The sequence below is a fragment of the Manis pentadactyla genome, chromosome 8 (assembly GCF_030020395.1).
Source record: "Manis pentadactyla isolate mManPen7 chromosome 8, mManPen7.hap1, whole genome shotgun sequence".
Lineage (NCBI taxonomy): Eukaryota > Metazoa > Chordata > Mammalia > Pholidota > Manidae > Manis > Manis pentadactyla.
The window spans coordinates 66,372,835-66,389,802 of record NC_080026.1 but is presented as its reverse complement, the minus strand read 5'-3'; the positions used below and the strand labels follow the sequence as shown (position 1 = coordinate 66,389,802).

General features: G+C 48.5%; 1 protein-coding gene across 1 annotated transcript in view; it reads right to left on the bottom strand.

Annotated features, from left to right (window-relative positions):
• GRID1 (glutamate ionotropic receptor delta type subunit 1) overlaps positions 1 to 16,968 on the bottom strand; it is a 692,973-nt gene that overhangs the window by 527,936 nt on the left and 148,069 nt on the right. Inside the window, exon 3 of the mRNA XM_036926584.2 lies at positions 8,517 to 8,801. Coding sequence (XP_036782479.1) covers positions 8,517 to 8,801 — 285 coding nt within the window. The remainder of the gene's footprint in view (positions 1 to 8,516; positions 8,802 to 16,968) is intronic.

Here is a 16,968-nt window from a genome sequence, read left to right as displayed (position 1 = left end):
TTTTTGCCCTCTTTATCCACTTCACCCATTTCACCCCCCTCACCCCAACACCTGTCACATGGTAACCACCAGTCACTTCTCAGTGTCTATGAGTCTACTGCTATTTTGTTCATTTTATTTTGTGTTTTTTTTAGATTCCACAAATAAGTGAAATCATTTGGTGTTTGTCTTTCTCCACCTGGTTTATTTCACTTAACATAGTACTCTCTAGCTCCATCTGTGTTGTTTTGAATGGCAGGATTTCTTCTTTTATGGCTGAATAATATTCCATTGTGTATACATACCACACCTTCTTTATCCATTTATCTATTGATGGACACTTCAGTTGCTTAGATACCTTGGCTATTGTAAATAATGCAGCAATAAACAGAGGGATGCATATACCTTCTCAAATCATAGATTTTTTGTTTGTTTTTTCTGCCTTTTTTAAAAATTTTGTTACCATTAATCTACAATTACATGAAGAACATTATGTTTACTAGGGTCCCCCCTTCACCAAGTCCCCCTACAAACCCCATTACAGTCACTGTCCATCAGCGTAGTAAGATGTTGTAGAATCACTACTTGTCTTCTCTGTGTCGCACAGCCCTCCTCATTCCCCCCACACACACTATATATGGTAATCGTAATACCCCCTTTCTTCTTCCCCACCCTTATCCCTCCCTTGGATTTTGTTTTCTTCAGGTAAATTCCTAGAAGTGGAATTACCAGGTCATATGATATTTCTATTTTTAGTATTTTGAGAAAACTCCACAAACTGCTTTCCAGAGCAGTTGCACTGATTTACATTCCCATCAACAGTGTATGAGTTTCCCTTTTCTAGACATCCTTGCCAACACTTGTTATTTCTTGTCTTTTGGATGGTAGCCATTCTGACTGGTGTGAGGTGGTATCTCACTGTGGTTTTGATTTGCATTTCCCTGATGATTAGTGATGTGGAGCAACTTTTCATGTGCGTGTTGGCCACCTGTGTTTCTTCTTTGGAAAAATGTCTGTTCGGGTCCTTTGCTCACTTTTTAATTGGGTTATTTGTTTTTTTGGTGTTGAGTCATATAAGTTCTTTATATATTTTGGATGTTAACCCCTTATCAGATAAATTATTTACAAATATATTCTCCCATAATATAGGTTGTCATTTTGTTCTTTTGATGGTGTCCTTTGCTATACAGAAGTTTTTGGTTTGATGTACTCCCATTTGTTCATTTTTAATTTTGTTTCCCTTGCCTGAGGAGATATGTCCAGAAAAGAAATTGCTCATGCTCATGTTCAAAAGATTTTTTGCCTATGTTATCTTCTAAGAGTCTTATGGATCTTTTGCTCATATTATTAACTCATTTAATTCACACATCAACCACATCAGACAAGGATGATTATTTTATCCTCATTTTGCAAATGAGGAGACTTGCACAGAGAGATTAAGTGATTTTCCCAATGTCACATAGCTCTATAGAAACAGAGATGTGATTCAACCCAGGCAGACTGCTCCCAAGTCCTTGCCCCTAACCACTATACTCAAAGGTAACCCTGAGCCAGAGTGGAGGGACAAACACCTAAACTTATGCCAAGACTCTACTGAGGCCCTGTGCCCACACCCAGCCCTGCAAGGGGAGAATGCTGACCACTGCCACTCCTGGTTCCCACACATGGTCTGTTACTGTCATGTGCTAGGACCTCTGCTGGCTGCTTTACTCATATGGCTCATGAACTACCATTCCTGTTCCATAGATGAGGCAGCTAGGGCTCAAAGAAGTCACCATGAGCAGAAAGTAGGCAGAAAGGGTGACATCCCACACTTTTTTTTGTTTACTTATTTTTGGCACTTGATACAAAACTCAAAAGATAAAACTATGTACTGAAAAATATACCTCTGGTCCCAAGTCATTGTATTTCCCTCCCTAAAAAAGCATTTCCTTATAGTGACTGTATGTATATTCAAATACACAAACATAAGATTGCTTTTACACGGAGCAACACTCTGCACCACCACTTTCACTTTGCTATCAGCTAACAGTACTATGTGCTGGGAACTGCCCCTTAGTACATAAAGAACCATCATTTTCCATTAAATGCATATAGCATAATATATTTAACCAATTTCGTGCAGATGGGCGTTTAGTAACAGCAATTTCTGCTGTTACTAACAGTGCAACAATAAATCCTTGTGTATTAAGAAAAGAGTCTACCTGCAGCATTTGCCACAAGGACACAGAAGCTGTGAGCAGAGCTGTGATACTCAGCTTTCAGAATCAGATCTGGCCAGCACCCTATACCCAGCCACATGACCTAGAGCAAGTCCCTTTACTTCTCTGAGCCTCCATTTCCTCATCTGTTGAACAGGGTAAGTACAAATCCACCTGGAGAGGTTGCCATGAGAACAACAAGAGCTGGTGCAGTTTGTGTACTTGCATGGTGCCCAGCCCAGAGCCAGGGCTGCAGACATGTGAGCTGTTAAGCACTGATGCCTGGATCACCTGGGTCACCTGGGAAGTTCAGGCCCTGCCTTGGGCTTGGACTTTAGGCCTGGGGTTTGTCCTCAGTTGGATGACTATTCCTCTCTGCTCTACTTTCTTCCCTTTTGTATGGAGCCAGTGAGTCTAGACACAGGCAGCAGAAAGATCAGAGCATTTTGGAGATGAAGATCCCCGTGCCCTGGGTCTGCCCTCAGGTCTCTGGACTGGGAGTGAAGAACAGGGCCCAGAGTTACCCACTGAGGTAGCAAGTACAGCTCCAAGAGATTTCTAGATATTCCGAGCTCATCAGTGAGCTTCTAAGGCCTGCCCAGCACAAAGCTCCAGCATCACCCCGGCCTCTGCCCACAATCCAGCCATATGATCTTTCCCCCTCCACTGCCCCCAGGTCTCCCAGCATGCTCTTCCCTCTGCCCTAGACACTCTTCCTATCCTCCTACCCCCAGCTCTCTCTGCTTACCTAACTCCTACTAGTCCTTTGGACCCTTGCTTACATGTCATGTCACCTCCTCCAGGAAGTGCTCCCTAACCACCTTGCCACACGCTATGCAATTCCACCAAGAACAACACTGGTCCAAAGGCCATGGCAGAGAGGAGCAGTGTTGGAAGAGGAATGTTGGGCCACAGATTCAGGGAGAGGTCATCTAGCATCAAGAGCCAGGCGCACTCTAGGCCAGGACCTAGCTGTGGGCACCCAGCCAGAGTGACATTTGAGAACATTGTTTCAAAGCAGAGAATAATGAAGTTTTGGCAGGAGAATATCTTTATGACATTTGGAAAGAGAAGGACTTCTTCAGTGAGGCAGAAAAAAGACACGAAAGATGAGTAAATTTGACAACAAGACAATAAAGAACTTATGCACATTAAGACAACTAATTGAAAGAAATTATCACACCTAGCTTACAAAAGCAAAAGCTCAATTTTAAAAAATGGGTAAAAAATAAAATTCTCTTCATTTCATAGAAGAGAACACAAAAATAGCCCATAAAAATATGAAAACATGCTCAACCCCAATTTTATCAGGAAAATGTAAATTAAAATAGTAAGATATCATTTCGCATGAAAATCTTAAAAGTAAAAACAACACTAGTTTGAGTTTGGGGAACTTTGTGTGTGTACATTGCAGATGGCCATGCGAACAGGTGGAAATGTTCTTGAAGACCATTTGGAATAACGTAATAAAGTGAAACATGAAGAGACCCAACAGTCTCCAGCAATTCCACTCCTTCAATGGACCCTCGAAAAATGATTGCATACAAACACCAAAAGACAAACACAAGAAAGTACTAATCAGCATTATTTATAACAACAAAAACCTGGAAACTATGCAAGTGCCCATAACATTGAAGTGGATAATACATCAGTGACAGCATTCAGCCATAAAATGACTGAATACACCCACATGCAGCAAATGGATGGATCTCAAAAACCTAATGCTGAGTGAAAAAAGCAATCACAAAGTGCACAGTGTTGTTCCATATATTTAAGGTTCACAAACAGGCCACACTAAAGCAATATGTATTTTAAGATCCATACTTGTGTGATCAACTATAAAGAAAAGCAGGCAAAATGGTTCACATGCAATCAGGATAGCAATTCTGTCCCCTGTCTGTGGGGGGCAGGGAGGCATGACAGGAGTAGGCCACACATGGGTTCCTTTGCATTTTTTTTAACTGGCACTGGTTCACAGGAGCTTGTTTTATCATTCTTTTAATTTGACATATACACTGTAATCATGTATAACTTTTAATTTTAAAAAGTAATTTTAAAACTAGCAAAAGTAGACAATAGCCACTCATGCAGAGCCCTGAGCTTTTGTTTCTGTGGAATCCTAGCTCCTGATCCAGCCCAACCCTGCAGGCTGGCCCAGTGGCCAAGAGCTGTACCCTGGAGGTGCTATGGAGGAAAGAGTCCTGAGCTCCTGATTTCAAATCTCAGCCTGTGCAACTTTAGCCAAGTTCCTCCCCCCATTTGTTTATTCTTCTAAAATGAATGTCTAGCAAAATAACTGTACATGGTAGGGAGTCAGTGAATATTTGCTGAGTGAATGAGTCAACGGTTTCTAAGATCCCATGATAACTACGCCCCTCATCCAAATATACTCACTCCAGAGAAATGGTGGCTGCTGCTTCTAGCACCCACCCCCAACACATGAATGAATATCCCAGAATTTTTTTGAAGTGGCAAGTCAGAAAGTTCTCTGTTCTGTTCAATCCAAACTTTTGGTATTTTAATGTTACAGATTTTCTTTCCCAAATGTCAGCTTCTCTTTTATTTTTCATTTTGCTGTCACAACAAGCATACAAGTATTTTCAATGGAATTTTACCAAATGGCACATCTTGCATTTTGTAAACCAAATATATACAAATTCCTCTCTCACTCCTCTGTCAAGTTCTGTGTCAGGGCTCAATGCTTTTGCCTTTCTGACCCTTGACTCCTCACTCAAATGCCCAGTTTTCAAGCTTTACCCAGGGCAGGTCATTCCTGAGTTTAAAGGGAGGCTGAGGGGCAAATGAGGAAGAATTGGGCCTCACCCAGCAAGAGTGGGACCTTCTGCATGACGTTCACTAAAGTGATGGCCCCATCAGCCTAGGCCATACCAAGCCCATTCCAAATCACCTCTCCTTCCTTGGCTTCCACTCTGCCTGGCTGGGGACAGGAGCAGGAAGCTGGAGCCTAGCAAGCCCCTGATTATAGAAATGAATGGCACCTTAACTAAGTGCCTTGGCATTTAAGTCAAAAAAGAACCCCTTTGGGCCTCATGTTTACCATCTTTAAAACGCAACAATAATCCCACCTCATGGAGTTACAGCATGGCCCAAATGAAATAATATATGTAAAGATAAGTACAGATTAGCATTTAAAAAAAGTTGCTATACCCCCAAAACACTTCTGTTTGACTTTGGAATGAATAAAACAGTATTTACACTCAATTTACTTTTTAACTGGGCTCATCTGCAACAAGTCTGCAGTGGTGGGATGGAGGAAAGGCCCTGAGGAGCTCTGGAGGCACCGTTTGTCTTGGGCAATGCAAATCCACGCCCAGCTCTCGGACAGGCCAGAGACAGCCATGCCTGGGGAGCACCCACACCCCGCACTGTCGGGTCTGGATGTGCTGCACCAGGTAACAGGTGGGCCTCCACTGCCTTGGCTCTCCTAACACAAGTCATGTTGGAAAACAGGCCAGGGGCTGGGCTGGGCATAAGGGGCATGGCCAGGACAAGCAGCAGAAGTCAGCATGGTTAAAGTCTTACAGAGACTATCTTGGGGCCGATACCTGACCTTAAAGGTTGTCAAGTCAGGAGGCCAGAGCAGGCAAAAACAGATCTTGCCCAGATTCCAGTGAAAGTGCTCTCTGGCTTCCAGAAAGCCTAAAGCCACAGGGGTCAGCACTCTGGACAGTGATAGTCAAATGAGGCGCTTGTTCAGCCCTACCCTCTAGGTCAGAATCAGCAAACAGCACTATGCTGCCAGTGCCTCCCCTGCGACCGTGGAGACCTTGCAGAGCAATCACCACACTTTCTATTGCTGAGTCCACATACAGCCTCAGAACCCTGCCCAACACAGCATTCAAGGCTCAGGCAGTTGCCTGCAGTGGTCCACCAGAGGAAAGTTATGGTGACCCTGTATCTTGATGGAATCACTGATAAGGTCAGTCTGGTTGAAAACTAACTTCGGCCCCAAGGAAGGCGGCAAAAGTGTTCGTCTCAGAAAGGAGGCTTGGCTGGGGGCCCTCGGGGGAAGGGGTTGGGGGGCGCAGCATGGCCCGGGAGTGTATCTGCAGAAGTAAACATCCGTCTCCTAGCCCACCTCCCCTACCTCAAAGGTCAGACTATCCAGTGCCTTTGTCTTTCCTCCCATGTCTTCTTTGTCTTCTGGGAAAATTGTTTGAAAACTTCATGTCCTCATAAATGAGTCTGTTCATCCACACAGTGGCAGTTTCTTAGGGCCCCCTCTGTGCCAGGCCCTGTGCTAAAGGGCAGGGACGCAGTAGTGAACAGCAGGTGGCCCGCTGTCCTGGAGCTTGCAGCTCGTGTGGAGTGTATTGTTCATTGAGGATTAGCCCCCATGAGTGTGTCAGGAGAAGCTGAGAGCAACCGAGGGGAGGATATGCGTATCTGTGAGAGCGTGTCACCAAGGATCCAGCTCCACAGGGAAGGGCGGAGGCTGCAGACAGCTGGGGTCACAGCTCCTTTCTGTGAAGTCTTATTCTTGAGCTGACTGGGGGAAGAGGTGCCATAAGAAGAAAGCACAGAGTTTGAACAAGTGCCATCAGGTGACATTCAGTCTGCAAGAATCACAGGGGCCCAGACAGCATGGGCAGGCTGGAGGGCTGCCCCCGGTCCTCCTGGGGCTCAGGTTTCCACCTCCCAGGCCTTGGGGAGAACCAAAGCTTGAAGAGTTTCTACAGACCAGAGCAGAAGGAGAGCAAGGGTGATGGGAGAGGTGGGGTGGGAAGGGCCGGCAGCCCCCACACCACAGCATCCTCCAGCCCCAGCAGTGCCCACACCTCCCCACAGGCCAGCCTCAGAGCTGGCTGGCCAAGAGACCAGCACAGAGCGTTCTCCCAGGGAGGCTGGGCCCCCAACAGATGCCACAAGGGCTCCTGATGGCTGTCATACAATCTCCAACTGCTCCCAAATGCCACGGAATGAGTAGTGGTGGGAGGGAGAGGCCAGGTTCTGGACAGAGTCCAGTGCAAGTGCCCTGAGCCTCAGGCCACCCTTGTCCTCATCACTGTTTCATCTTCATTTCAGCCCAGTGACTGTTTGATCTTTCAATTCCTCCTGGAAGACTCCAAACAGCATATTTGTTCAAGAGCTGAGGACAACATTCCGGTCTTAGAGAAGCAGAGTATTTAGGCAAATGCAAACATATGCTGGTTTCTTCTCTTAGTTACATTGTTGGCAAAGGAATTATTTCACCAAGAGACAAAGCAGGAGCTTTCAAGGGTCCACCCCCCCCGCCCTGGCCCCATCTATGGGGCTTCTGACCCTCACCAGTCCTGTACACCCTTTGAAGACCCCTAATACAACTGGTTGTGGCTATAAATGGATAGAACAGGGATCTTTGTGAGAAAACTGCCCTAGTGGTTCATGAAGGTACACATGATAAAATTGAAAAGAAATGAACACACACATGCAAGTGCATATACACTGGAGAAGTCTGAACAAGGTCTATGGATTGTCTGTCAAATCCTGCTTATGATATCATATGACAGATATGCAAGATGCTGCCCTTGGGGAGCCTGGGGGAAGGGTGCATGGGACATCTCTGTATTATTTCTCATAATTGCATGAAAATCTCAGTGATCTCCAAATAAAAAGTTCAAAAAAATAAACCATAATGCAGAAACCACTTTATCTCAAGACTAGGACTGGTCTGCTTTTACAGAGCAGCCATAAGAAAATATGAAGCCATTTCTCCAAAGCCCATTTCTTGTGCTTTCCTAACAAGCAAATTATGACTTTTTTTCATATGGGAAATCTTCAAAGAAGCCACATCCAGCCATGCTTAGTGTCTCCAGACACATACAACCCCAGTCAGTCCCCATGACACTCGGGTGTCCCTCCCTTAACCTTTGTTCCAACCCAAGGGCACAGCAGTGGGGAAGGAGGCAAGCTGCTGGGAAGGCAGGCAAATGTCCAGAGTGAAAGGCAATCTCTGGAGAGGAGGCTTCTGGGAGGACCCAGGCTGGGAGCCTCCACCACTGCCTACACAAAGCCTTTCAGATGCCTGCCAGCAGTTTATTAATATTTTATTGAAAACTCTAAGGTGATTCAAACTTCAGCTGTCATGATAAGGTGCTGTTGCTAGGCAACGTAAGTGCCTATCTACAGATCTGTTTTTGCAGCTTTTCCCCGACTCACAAAGCTCAAGGTTGGGCCCTACAACCCCGAGACCCATTCAACTCAGACCATCAGCCACCAGCCACACCCAGCCACTCTACGGCACCCAGCTCTGGGGGTGCCAGCCAGCTCACAGATCTCCCAGCACCAAATCAAGCCCCGACTGGAGGCCCAGAGGGGTCCCTGCCCCCAACTCACCATACTCGCTGTCGTAGAACATGATGAACTTCTGCCAGCGCAGCTCTGTCACCAGCCTGAGCATGACGTCGTTGAGGCGCACGGGAGGTCTGGAGGCCAGTGTGTAGGCCTCGCCGTCGGGGCTGGGGTTCAGGTGGCAGGCAGTACGTGGTGACCCTCCTGGGTTGCGCTGGACAAAGAGGTGGGGGATGTGCATGGCATCTGTGAGGGACTGCAGGGCATTGGCGGATGCACAGCCAGTGGATGTGACCAAGGCCAGAATCCCCTGGGTCATGAGGTCACAGGCTAGAAAGAGAGGGGAGGCAGAGGGGGGAGTCAGTGTGGGGACGAAGCACTTGGCCCATGCCCGACAGTTCATGCCCAGGGCCCCAAGAAATGCTGCCTCTCCCCAGGGACTGAGAACCCATCCTGGGTCAGGCCAGCAGTTCTCACTTGCACAGTGTCACCAATGTTCTTAGGGATCCTGCCTGCTGGATGTTTCTTGTGCCCATTCAACAGATGAGGAAATGGAGGCTAGGAGAGGCAAAGTCATTGGCCCTAGTCTACTCCAAGAGGGATGGCACAACAGGAATCCAACTCGTGTCTGTGAGACCTGCATCTGCTGCTCAATCTGTGGTCCTGTTTTCCACTTGGGGTGGGAACCCCGTAAGGCTGAGGACTCATTTTGTTGATCTTGCATCCCCGATGCCAAGACACAAGCCATGAATACACCTATGCTCTGCAGTTATTGACTGAAATGACTGATTGGAACTAAAGGGAATGAACTGTATCAGAAAGTTAGGGAGACACTTGCCCTGGAGGACCCAGATTATAGGGGAGAAAAAAGAAACCCTAGGTCTTCTGGCCAAGTCCACTTGATTCATATAAAACACTGGGTCAAACCCCAGATGAAGCAGTTGGTTCCAGAATCCCAGGATTATTCAAAAGCCAGTTGACAATAACAAAGGAAAATGCTCCTGGCAGCTATCAGGCACGGAGAATGGATTTGAGGTTGTGGGACTCAGGACGCATCTTTTAAAGTCATCCAGTAACCCTATTAGCCACACACTTAGGATTTTCGGGACAATGAACCAATTAATAGAAAGATGCACCCCCCCAATCCTGCAACTCACTGCAACAGTTTTGAAGCAAACGTTTATTAATAATGCTTTATGTGATGGCAGGAATGGGGGAATGCAAATGCAGTTTCAAAACACAGCCTGCGAATGTCAGCGGGCCATCTGCTGCTGACAGCAGACTTCTGAACCACTTTGACAATGCAGTGCTTTCGGTTGAGAGCCCTTGGGCTTAGGTAATGCCTCAGACAAGGCTGGGAAAAGCAGACTAAGACCAAAAGCAGCCCCAAGAATCAAGGCAGGGGGTGCCTGGGATGGTGAGGGAAGAGAACGAGCCCGCCACACATTCAACCAGAGGCCGGCTGCTCCCTACACAAGGACGCATGCCTTACACATTCATGAGCATTAGCAAATGCCCACAGTTCTCCCTGCTGAACCCTTGGCCTCCACACACAAGGCAGGATGTGGAGGTGGTTAAACAAGAGACTCTCTGATGTCTTTCTTGGGAATCACACAGCCACCCAAATGCTCTGACTCCCTCCCATCCAGGCTTCATACAGCCGACTGAGCTCTCTCCTAAAAAGAATCCACTTGGGTCATAGTCCTGCTTAAAGCCCTATGGTGGCTCCCAAGAGCCTTGGGGATGGAGTCAAACTCCTTAGGGCAGCCTTGCAGGCTGTTCGATGCCTGCAGCCTCATGGTCTTCACATGCCCCTGCCCACCTTTCAGCTCCTGGAACCCACCACGTTTTCTGTTGCATCTTGAACCTTCACACTGAGGCTACAAGACTGTCTCTGCATCCACAGACTGGCGAAGGACCCCTCGTCGCATGCACCCCCTGCGCTTGCACTTCTATCACAGCACTTCACCTTGCTCCTGTAACTCTCTGTCTCTCTTACTCAACCTCAGGCTCTAGGAGGCCAAGGGCCATGCCTATTCTGCTCACCATCCTTCCCCAGACAAACACCGTGCCTGGCACACAGCAGTCAGCAGAGACTTGCACAAGAGTACAGTAGCCTTGCCATTTGTATGTCCCCTGGTCAATAATTCCACTTTGGACAACTATATAAACTATGGAAATGGCTTTAGATCCAAAAACATTTAGAGGCTACTTCTCCCTATACTTGAAATACTGCTAACCATCTCAAAGATGCAGATAGGTGAGTGGTTAAGAAAAGGCTCCATTTGTTGAAAGCATATGCAGCCTTTAAAACTATTTATGAAGGTACTACAATAACATGGGAAAGTGCTTGTCATAAAAGAGTAATGTGAAAATAATACAAAATTATATGTATTTTATGATATCAGTTAAATAAAATTCAATGCATGAAAGAAAGGACAGAAGATATTGCAAAATATTAAAAGTGACTGCATTTGAAAAGAGGCCAAGAAGTTATTTTTTCCTTCTTTTCTATATTTTGCCAAAATTTTGTGTCATGAACAGATAATGATTCTCCAATAATAGATAAGTATGAAGCTAATTAGAAGGAGGGACTATTTAAGAGAATTTTCTCTGTGCCAAACCCTCTGTCAAGTGCTTATGTACCTGAATTCACACTATTCTCATGACATTCATGCAGACTTTGTGTCACTGTGCCCATTTTCTGATACGGGCTTCTGAGGCCACACACAGATGAAAGGCAAGGCTAAGCTGAGATGCCATCCAGTCTAAAAACCACTTCTGAGAGGTGGCTAAGTGACCAGACCAGGGCTCATAATTATATGGTCACCAAGATGACAACTAGGTGAAAAGAATGCTAAAAGGTAAAACACTGAAAGGAAGCTAAGGATCTGTGATGATGAATGAATTTCTCTCTTCTCTTGTGCATAGTCTCTTTAATGCCAGGACACTGCATTTATAACTTTAGAAAGTGCTCTTGTAAAATAAACTGTACATCACTAGAGCATGAGGTTTGTCCAGGAACTCCAGGCCTGTCCTAGCCCAGGACAGCCACAAGAGCACTCACTCCGGCCCGCTGTCACCCACCCCATGTGACTCCCTTCCAGATCACCTGACTTCTGACGGCAAGCCCTGTCCCCACTCCATATATGCCAGGTTCTGAAGTCACTAACCTCTCTGAGCCTCGGTTGCCCATCTGGGCATGCATCCCACTGATAAGGGTAGACTGGGTCCTTCCATCCTCTGTATTTTTTACATACACTCAGCACATCACTATGTGCAAACCCCTGCCTAAGCACTGGGGGAACAAAGAGCAGGATGACCATGCGTTTGAGGAGCTTAGAGCCCACCAGGGAGACAGACCCTACAATTCAGCCCATGAGGAAGGAGAGAAGAAGCTTCCTGGGATCAGGGGAGGGTGACCTCAGGGCCACAAAGGAAGAGGATTTAGACCAGCAGAGATGGGAGCCTGAGCAAGGAGTACAGTGCGACAGCACAGGGGCCAGGCAGCAGGAATGTGCTCAGGGAACAGGTAATTGCCTGACCAGTCGGTCACCCTGCCCCAGCCCTGCTGGCAACCAGAGACAGCGGCTCCTCGGCTGGGCCCAGGCTCACCCAGGGCAGAAGGAATGCTAGAATCTCACAGATCGGAGTTTGAGCTTGGGCTCCTCCAGTCAGCAGCCATGTGGTTGGGGGCTTGTCCTTTCTGAGCCTCCGTTTTCTGGCTAAGCATCTCTACCCAGAGCTATGAGAGCACTGACTGGGAGCGTGGACCACAAGTGTCCACCCCATACTATACACAAGAAAGATGCTAAACAGATGTCAGGATCCTGCCCCTTGGGCCTCCCCATCACCCTGAAACTGGCCCCACCCAAGTCATGCCCAGGCTCCCAAGAAATAGTTACAACAGAGAGCGATACCCCGCCTCCACGGTCCCACCTCATATAGCCACCTGCAGGGCCACACAAGCTCCTCAGGCCGCCAGGCTAGGCACAGGGTCTGGGGGGTGGGTAATTAAGGCTGGAAGCATCTCCCAGGGGCTTATGGAGAGGCCTCGTACAAGTCAATTTTCAATCCACCGTGAATGGCCTACTAATTGGGGCACTGTGGAAATGATGGTTATTGAGCACCTCCTAACATAAAAAAATAATAAGATCAAAATACATGAGATCAAAGCCAAATCAGCTAGTAGCTTAACCAAGGTTGTGTGCTCATCCCTGGGACAGGATGTTACACAACTCACACTCTGGTGATGAAGAGAGATGCTGAACCCACGTCAGGATCCAGTGGCCGGGTCTGAATCCAGGCCCTGCCACATGCATGCTGTGCAACCTTGGGCAACAGGCTGCCCATCTCTGGACCTCTGTGCTTTTTCTGTCAGGTAAAAATGGTAGCACCCAATTCACAGGGCTGCTGTGCACATTCTGTAAAACGTCTTCAGATGTGAAGAGCCACTCGCACTGCATGGCACATAGAGGGAATGGAGAACTCACCACTGTTACTGGCCTCTCCAGCTTAGAGGTGTTTTTGAAGCTCACTAGAAGATAACAGCCTTTGTTATAATTCTTTGCCTCCAATATTGTAAGGTCATAAAGCCGATCTCTCCCTTGATTATAACAATGCAGGCTTGATGTGCTGATAAGGGTTCCCTGAGAATAGCTTATCAGCTGGGAAAGCCAGACACAGATGAATGTAATGAGCAGCTGCAAGCCCCCTGGCCCAATCGGGGTGATCCTAGGGGAGCAGGGGGCTGCTGTGAGGGTCTCTGGGCTGCTTGACAGCTTCTCAGGAATTGGGAAAAAAGAGGCCACTCAGAACTTGGGCTTGGGCGCAGACCAGAGGATCCACGGGGCTGAGCCAGCGTTCCCAGACAGCCCCGCAGTCACATCCCTGCAGGCTCCCCTCAGACATCAGCATCCTGCTGATCCAAGCTTCTCCAGGATCAGGACTCTCAGGGAAGGACATGCCAGCCTTAGCACTGGCCACACCACAAGACAGACAAGGTCTCTGTCCCTCTTACCCCAGGTGAGCTTTCTGATCCCCTGGGGAGAAAGCTGAGGTGCAGAGGGGGCTGACTGCTCAGCCAGGGCCACACAGCCAGAGAGTGAGCAGCAAGAGAAAAACATAACCATACTTTCAGGTGCCCCCACACTCAGTGCCAGGAAGAGATGGTGGCGAGTGGGGGACGGAGTCAAGATTCCATGGCTGACTCTATCCAACACTTCCCTGGATGGAAATTCCTGAGGCCACCCCACACTTAGCACAAGCCCCAGAGAAGGATCCAGAAAGCTGGAAAGGGCCTCTCTCCACTGAGGACAAATCCTTGGCTCATCAAATCCCTTGGTGCCTGCCAACAGGCACTGTAGATAAAAAAGGTGCCTCCAGACACTGAGGTCACTCTGGGCACCACTACTAATCCGTGAGTAGTCTTCTCCATCCCAGTGGGGATTCCTAGAAAATTCTCAGGCCAAGGCTGGGGGAAGCAATACCCCAGAAGGCCTTACTGGAAGAGACACACAACTCCCACTGCCACCACTTGGTAACAACACAGGCCACGGCCGTCCCAACCCCCCACCCCAGATGCCCTGAACACCTCGTGACCCAGACACATATACACCTGCTCCCCCTACAAAACCAGACCCCAAATAAGTGAGACCCCTCCCATGTGGCCCCTGCTACTCTGAGGTCACAAGCTCCCTCAATCTCAGTGCTAAATGGCCTCTGGGGAGCCCCCTGAAGAATGATAGGACTTTTCCAGATGGACAAGGCAAGAGAGAGCTCTCCACCTAGGTAGGCACAGCCTGGTGGAGGTGCCTTCCCCTGAGAGAAGCCTGGTAAGGCCGCTGGTCTCAGCAGGCAGCAGAAGGGGTAGAGAGGCTCTGAGCAGCCCTGGGCTCAGCCCTGCCCTCCAGAGGGAATGTTCTCTCTCTGTGGGGGGTCTGGCAGGCCAGCCCCAGGGACTCCAGCACCCTGCCGGTCCCACAAATGGGGCTACCTCGTTACTCCAATAATCTTAACAGCCATGAGCATGCACCCTCCCCTGAGCCACCCTCATTATCTGTGCCCTTCCTTTCTGCCTTTAAGCTGGCACTGACTTTATTAATATTTGAATTCTGTTGGCTAATGCTTTAAATTAAGGTAGCATTTATAAATACTTTATAGTCAATGAATAATTGACCAAATTTAGTATTGTCATAACTCATAGTAAATTATTGATCCGTGGAGAATAAATATTTTTTCATGTTTTATTAAGACGTTTAAAAAGTAAACAAACGCATAAAATGGGGGGTAAATGGGTGGCAGCACTGTTCAGAGGCAAGTGCCAGAGCTCCGGCCAGGTTGTATGTTGACCCCTCCCTTGACCCTCACCAGGAGAAGGCACCCCAAAGGGGAGGGTCACCAGGCCTCGCCTCCCTCCCAAGCACAGGACAGTCTTATGCATCCTGTCCTGCAGACCTTCAGCTTAAGCAGCCCTCTCAAAAGCTTCGTCCTGCCTGCACCCCGCTCTGTCTCAGTTCAGTTTCTGTCTGTCTGTCCTTGCCGTCACTCTACTACTGCACATGCCCTCACTCCCCTCCCTCTCCTTATGGAGCATGCCTAGTAAAATCCCAGCCCAGGGTCAGCCCATCCCTGGTCAACCTACCCACTCACTTCTCCGTGTCTGTGAGCAAGCAGCAGAGTAGAGACACCCACACTAGCAACGTGCTTTTACTCTTGCAAAGTTGTGTCACCAACCTCCACAGGCTCTCCACCCTGCCATTCACCTTACACCCTCCCCACCACCTCCCCTGCCCATTCTCCTCAAACTGCCCAGGCTTCTTCCCCAACTTCAGCTAATGACCTTGCTTCATTCTTCATGGATAAAAACAGAAGCCATCATCATAAGGAACTTCTCTACTTCTTGCCACCAGATCTTCACACCAACCTGAAGTGCTGAAAGTTAAGGAAGAAACCTGCTTCCATGTCAGGCCGGCCCCTGCCCATGCGCTCTGGAGGGTGCCACCTTTTCCTTCTCCCAGACCCAGCCCAGAGCCATCACTTATGTCCCCTCCCTACAGAATCACCAACCTTCCTTGTGTATCTGACCCACCCCTGTAAACGTTAACCCCCAGCCCTGTTGATGGTTCCATGGGAGTGCTCCAGTCCCTGCCCTCCTGGGCTCCTGATCCCCAGCCAGGGGATCTCCACTGGTGATCCACTGGCAACCCAAACTTGGCAGTTCAACTGAGCTCCCTGGGATATGATCCTGTCCCTCCTGGCATAGCAATCTCAATTAAGGGGCACCCCTATCCACCCACTTATTCTTGACCCTTCTCTCTCTAACCCTCTGCACTCAAGCCATAATAAAGTCCTGCATGTTTTACCAAAATATATCTTGGACCTGTCAACTTTCTCCCATCTCCACTGCTATCACTTTGGTCTAAATCACTATCATCTCCCCATTGGACCCCCATCTATAAGCCACCATTCTACATACCTCTGTGGAGTGAGCATCACGAAACACCAATCAGACTGTACTGCCCCTGCTTAAAACCTGCATTCGCTTCCCAGTATCCCTAAAATAAAATCAACACCCCCAACAGGGCCTGCGAGGCCCTGCCTAATCCATGCCTGGGCCCTGTGTTCCAGGCAGCCAGCCTCTGGGCATGACTCGGGTACCCCAAGCTCTCGCCCATTTCTGGGTGTCCTCACATACAGCTTCTTCCTGCAATGCTCCTCCCACATCCATCTGGGTAACTCTCCTCATTCTGCACTGTTGTGGGCAACTCTCAGTCCCTCAGGAGAACTTTCCATGAGCCCAGTGCTCCCTCACCATACTGGGCCTGCAGATCACCCACTGACATTTGCAACCGTGCACTATTTTGTGTGGCCACCATCGATCATTAAACCACGAGCCCAAGTGCCCGTATACTGCTCCCCTCCCGACCCCTAGCCTAGCACACAGCATGGCCCAGCAGAGCAACAAACTAATACTCCTGACAACTCTGTAAAATAAGCACTCTTGGTGCTCATATTTCACTGGGGACACACTTTTCAAGCTTGCCAAGTCCCCAGATACTTGTGGCTTCCCAAAAGTGAAACCACATCCCCCAGTTCACAGAAAGGGAGTTTCTGAGAGCTGACCCTCCTCTCTAAGGAGGGTTTCATCAAGAGTTTAGAGGCTCCCTGGGGGACAGTGGCGAAGACAGCTGGCTGGGTCCGAGGCCTGGCCAGGGCAGCTGCACCTGGACAGGCATCTCTCCTGGAGCCCCTCCAGGCTGGGAGCTCCCACGCCCCTCTGGCCTCGTGGTCAGCCTAGCCCAAGAGGCCAGTGGGAGCAGGGCCAAAGGGTCCCGCTGGAGGCTGGGCTTTAGCCTGGGGCAGATAGGCAGCTGGTGCAGGCCCGATACAGGGAGCCAACCAGGAGGCGGGGAAGAGCTGGTAGCACCATGCCAATCTCTGGGGCCTCATCCTCATGCCAATTAATGGATCAAAATGATTCCCTGCTCCTGCAGAC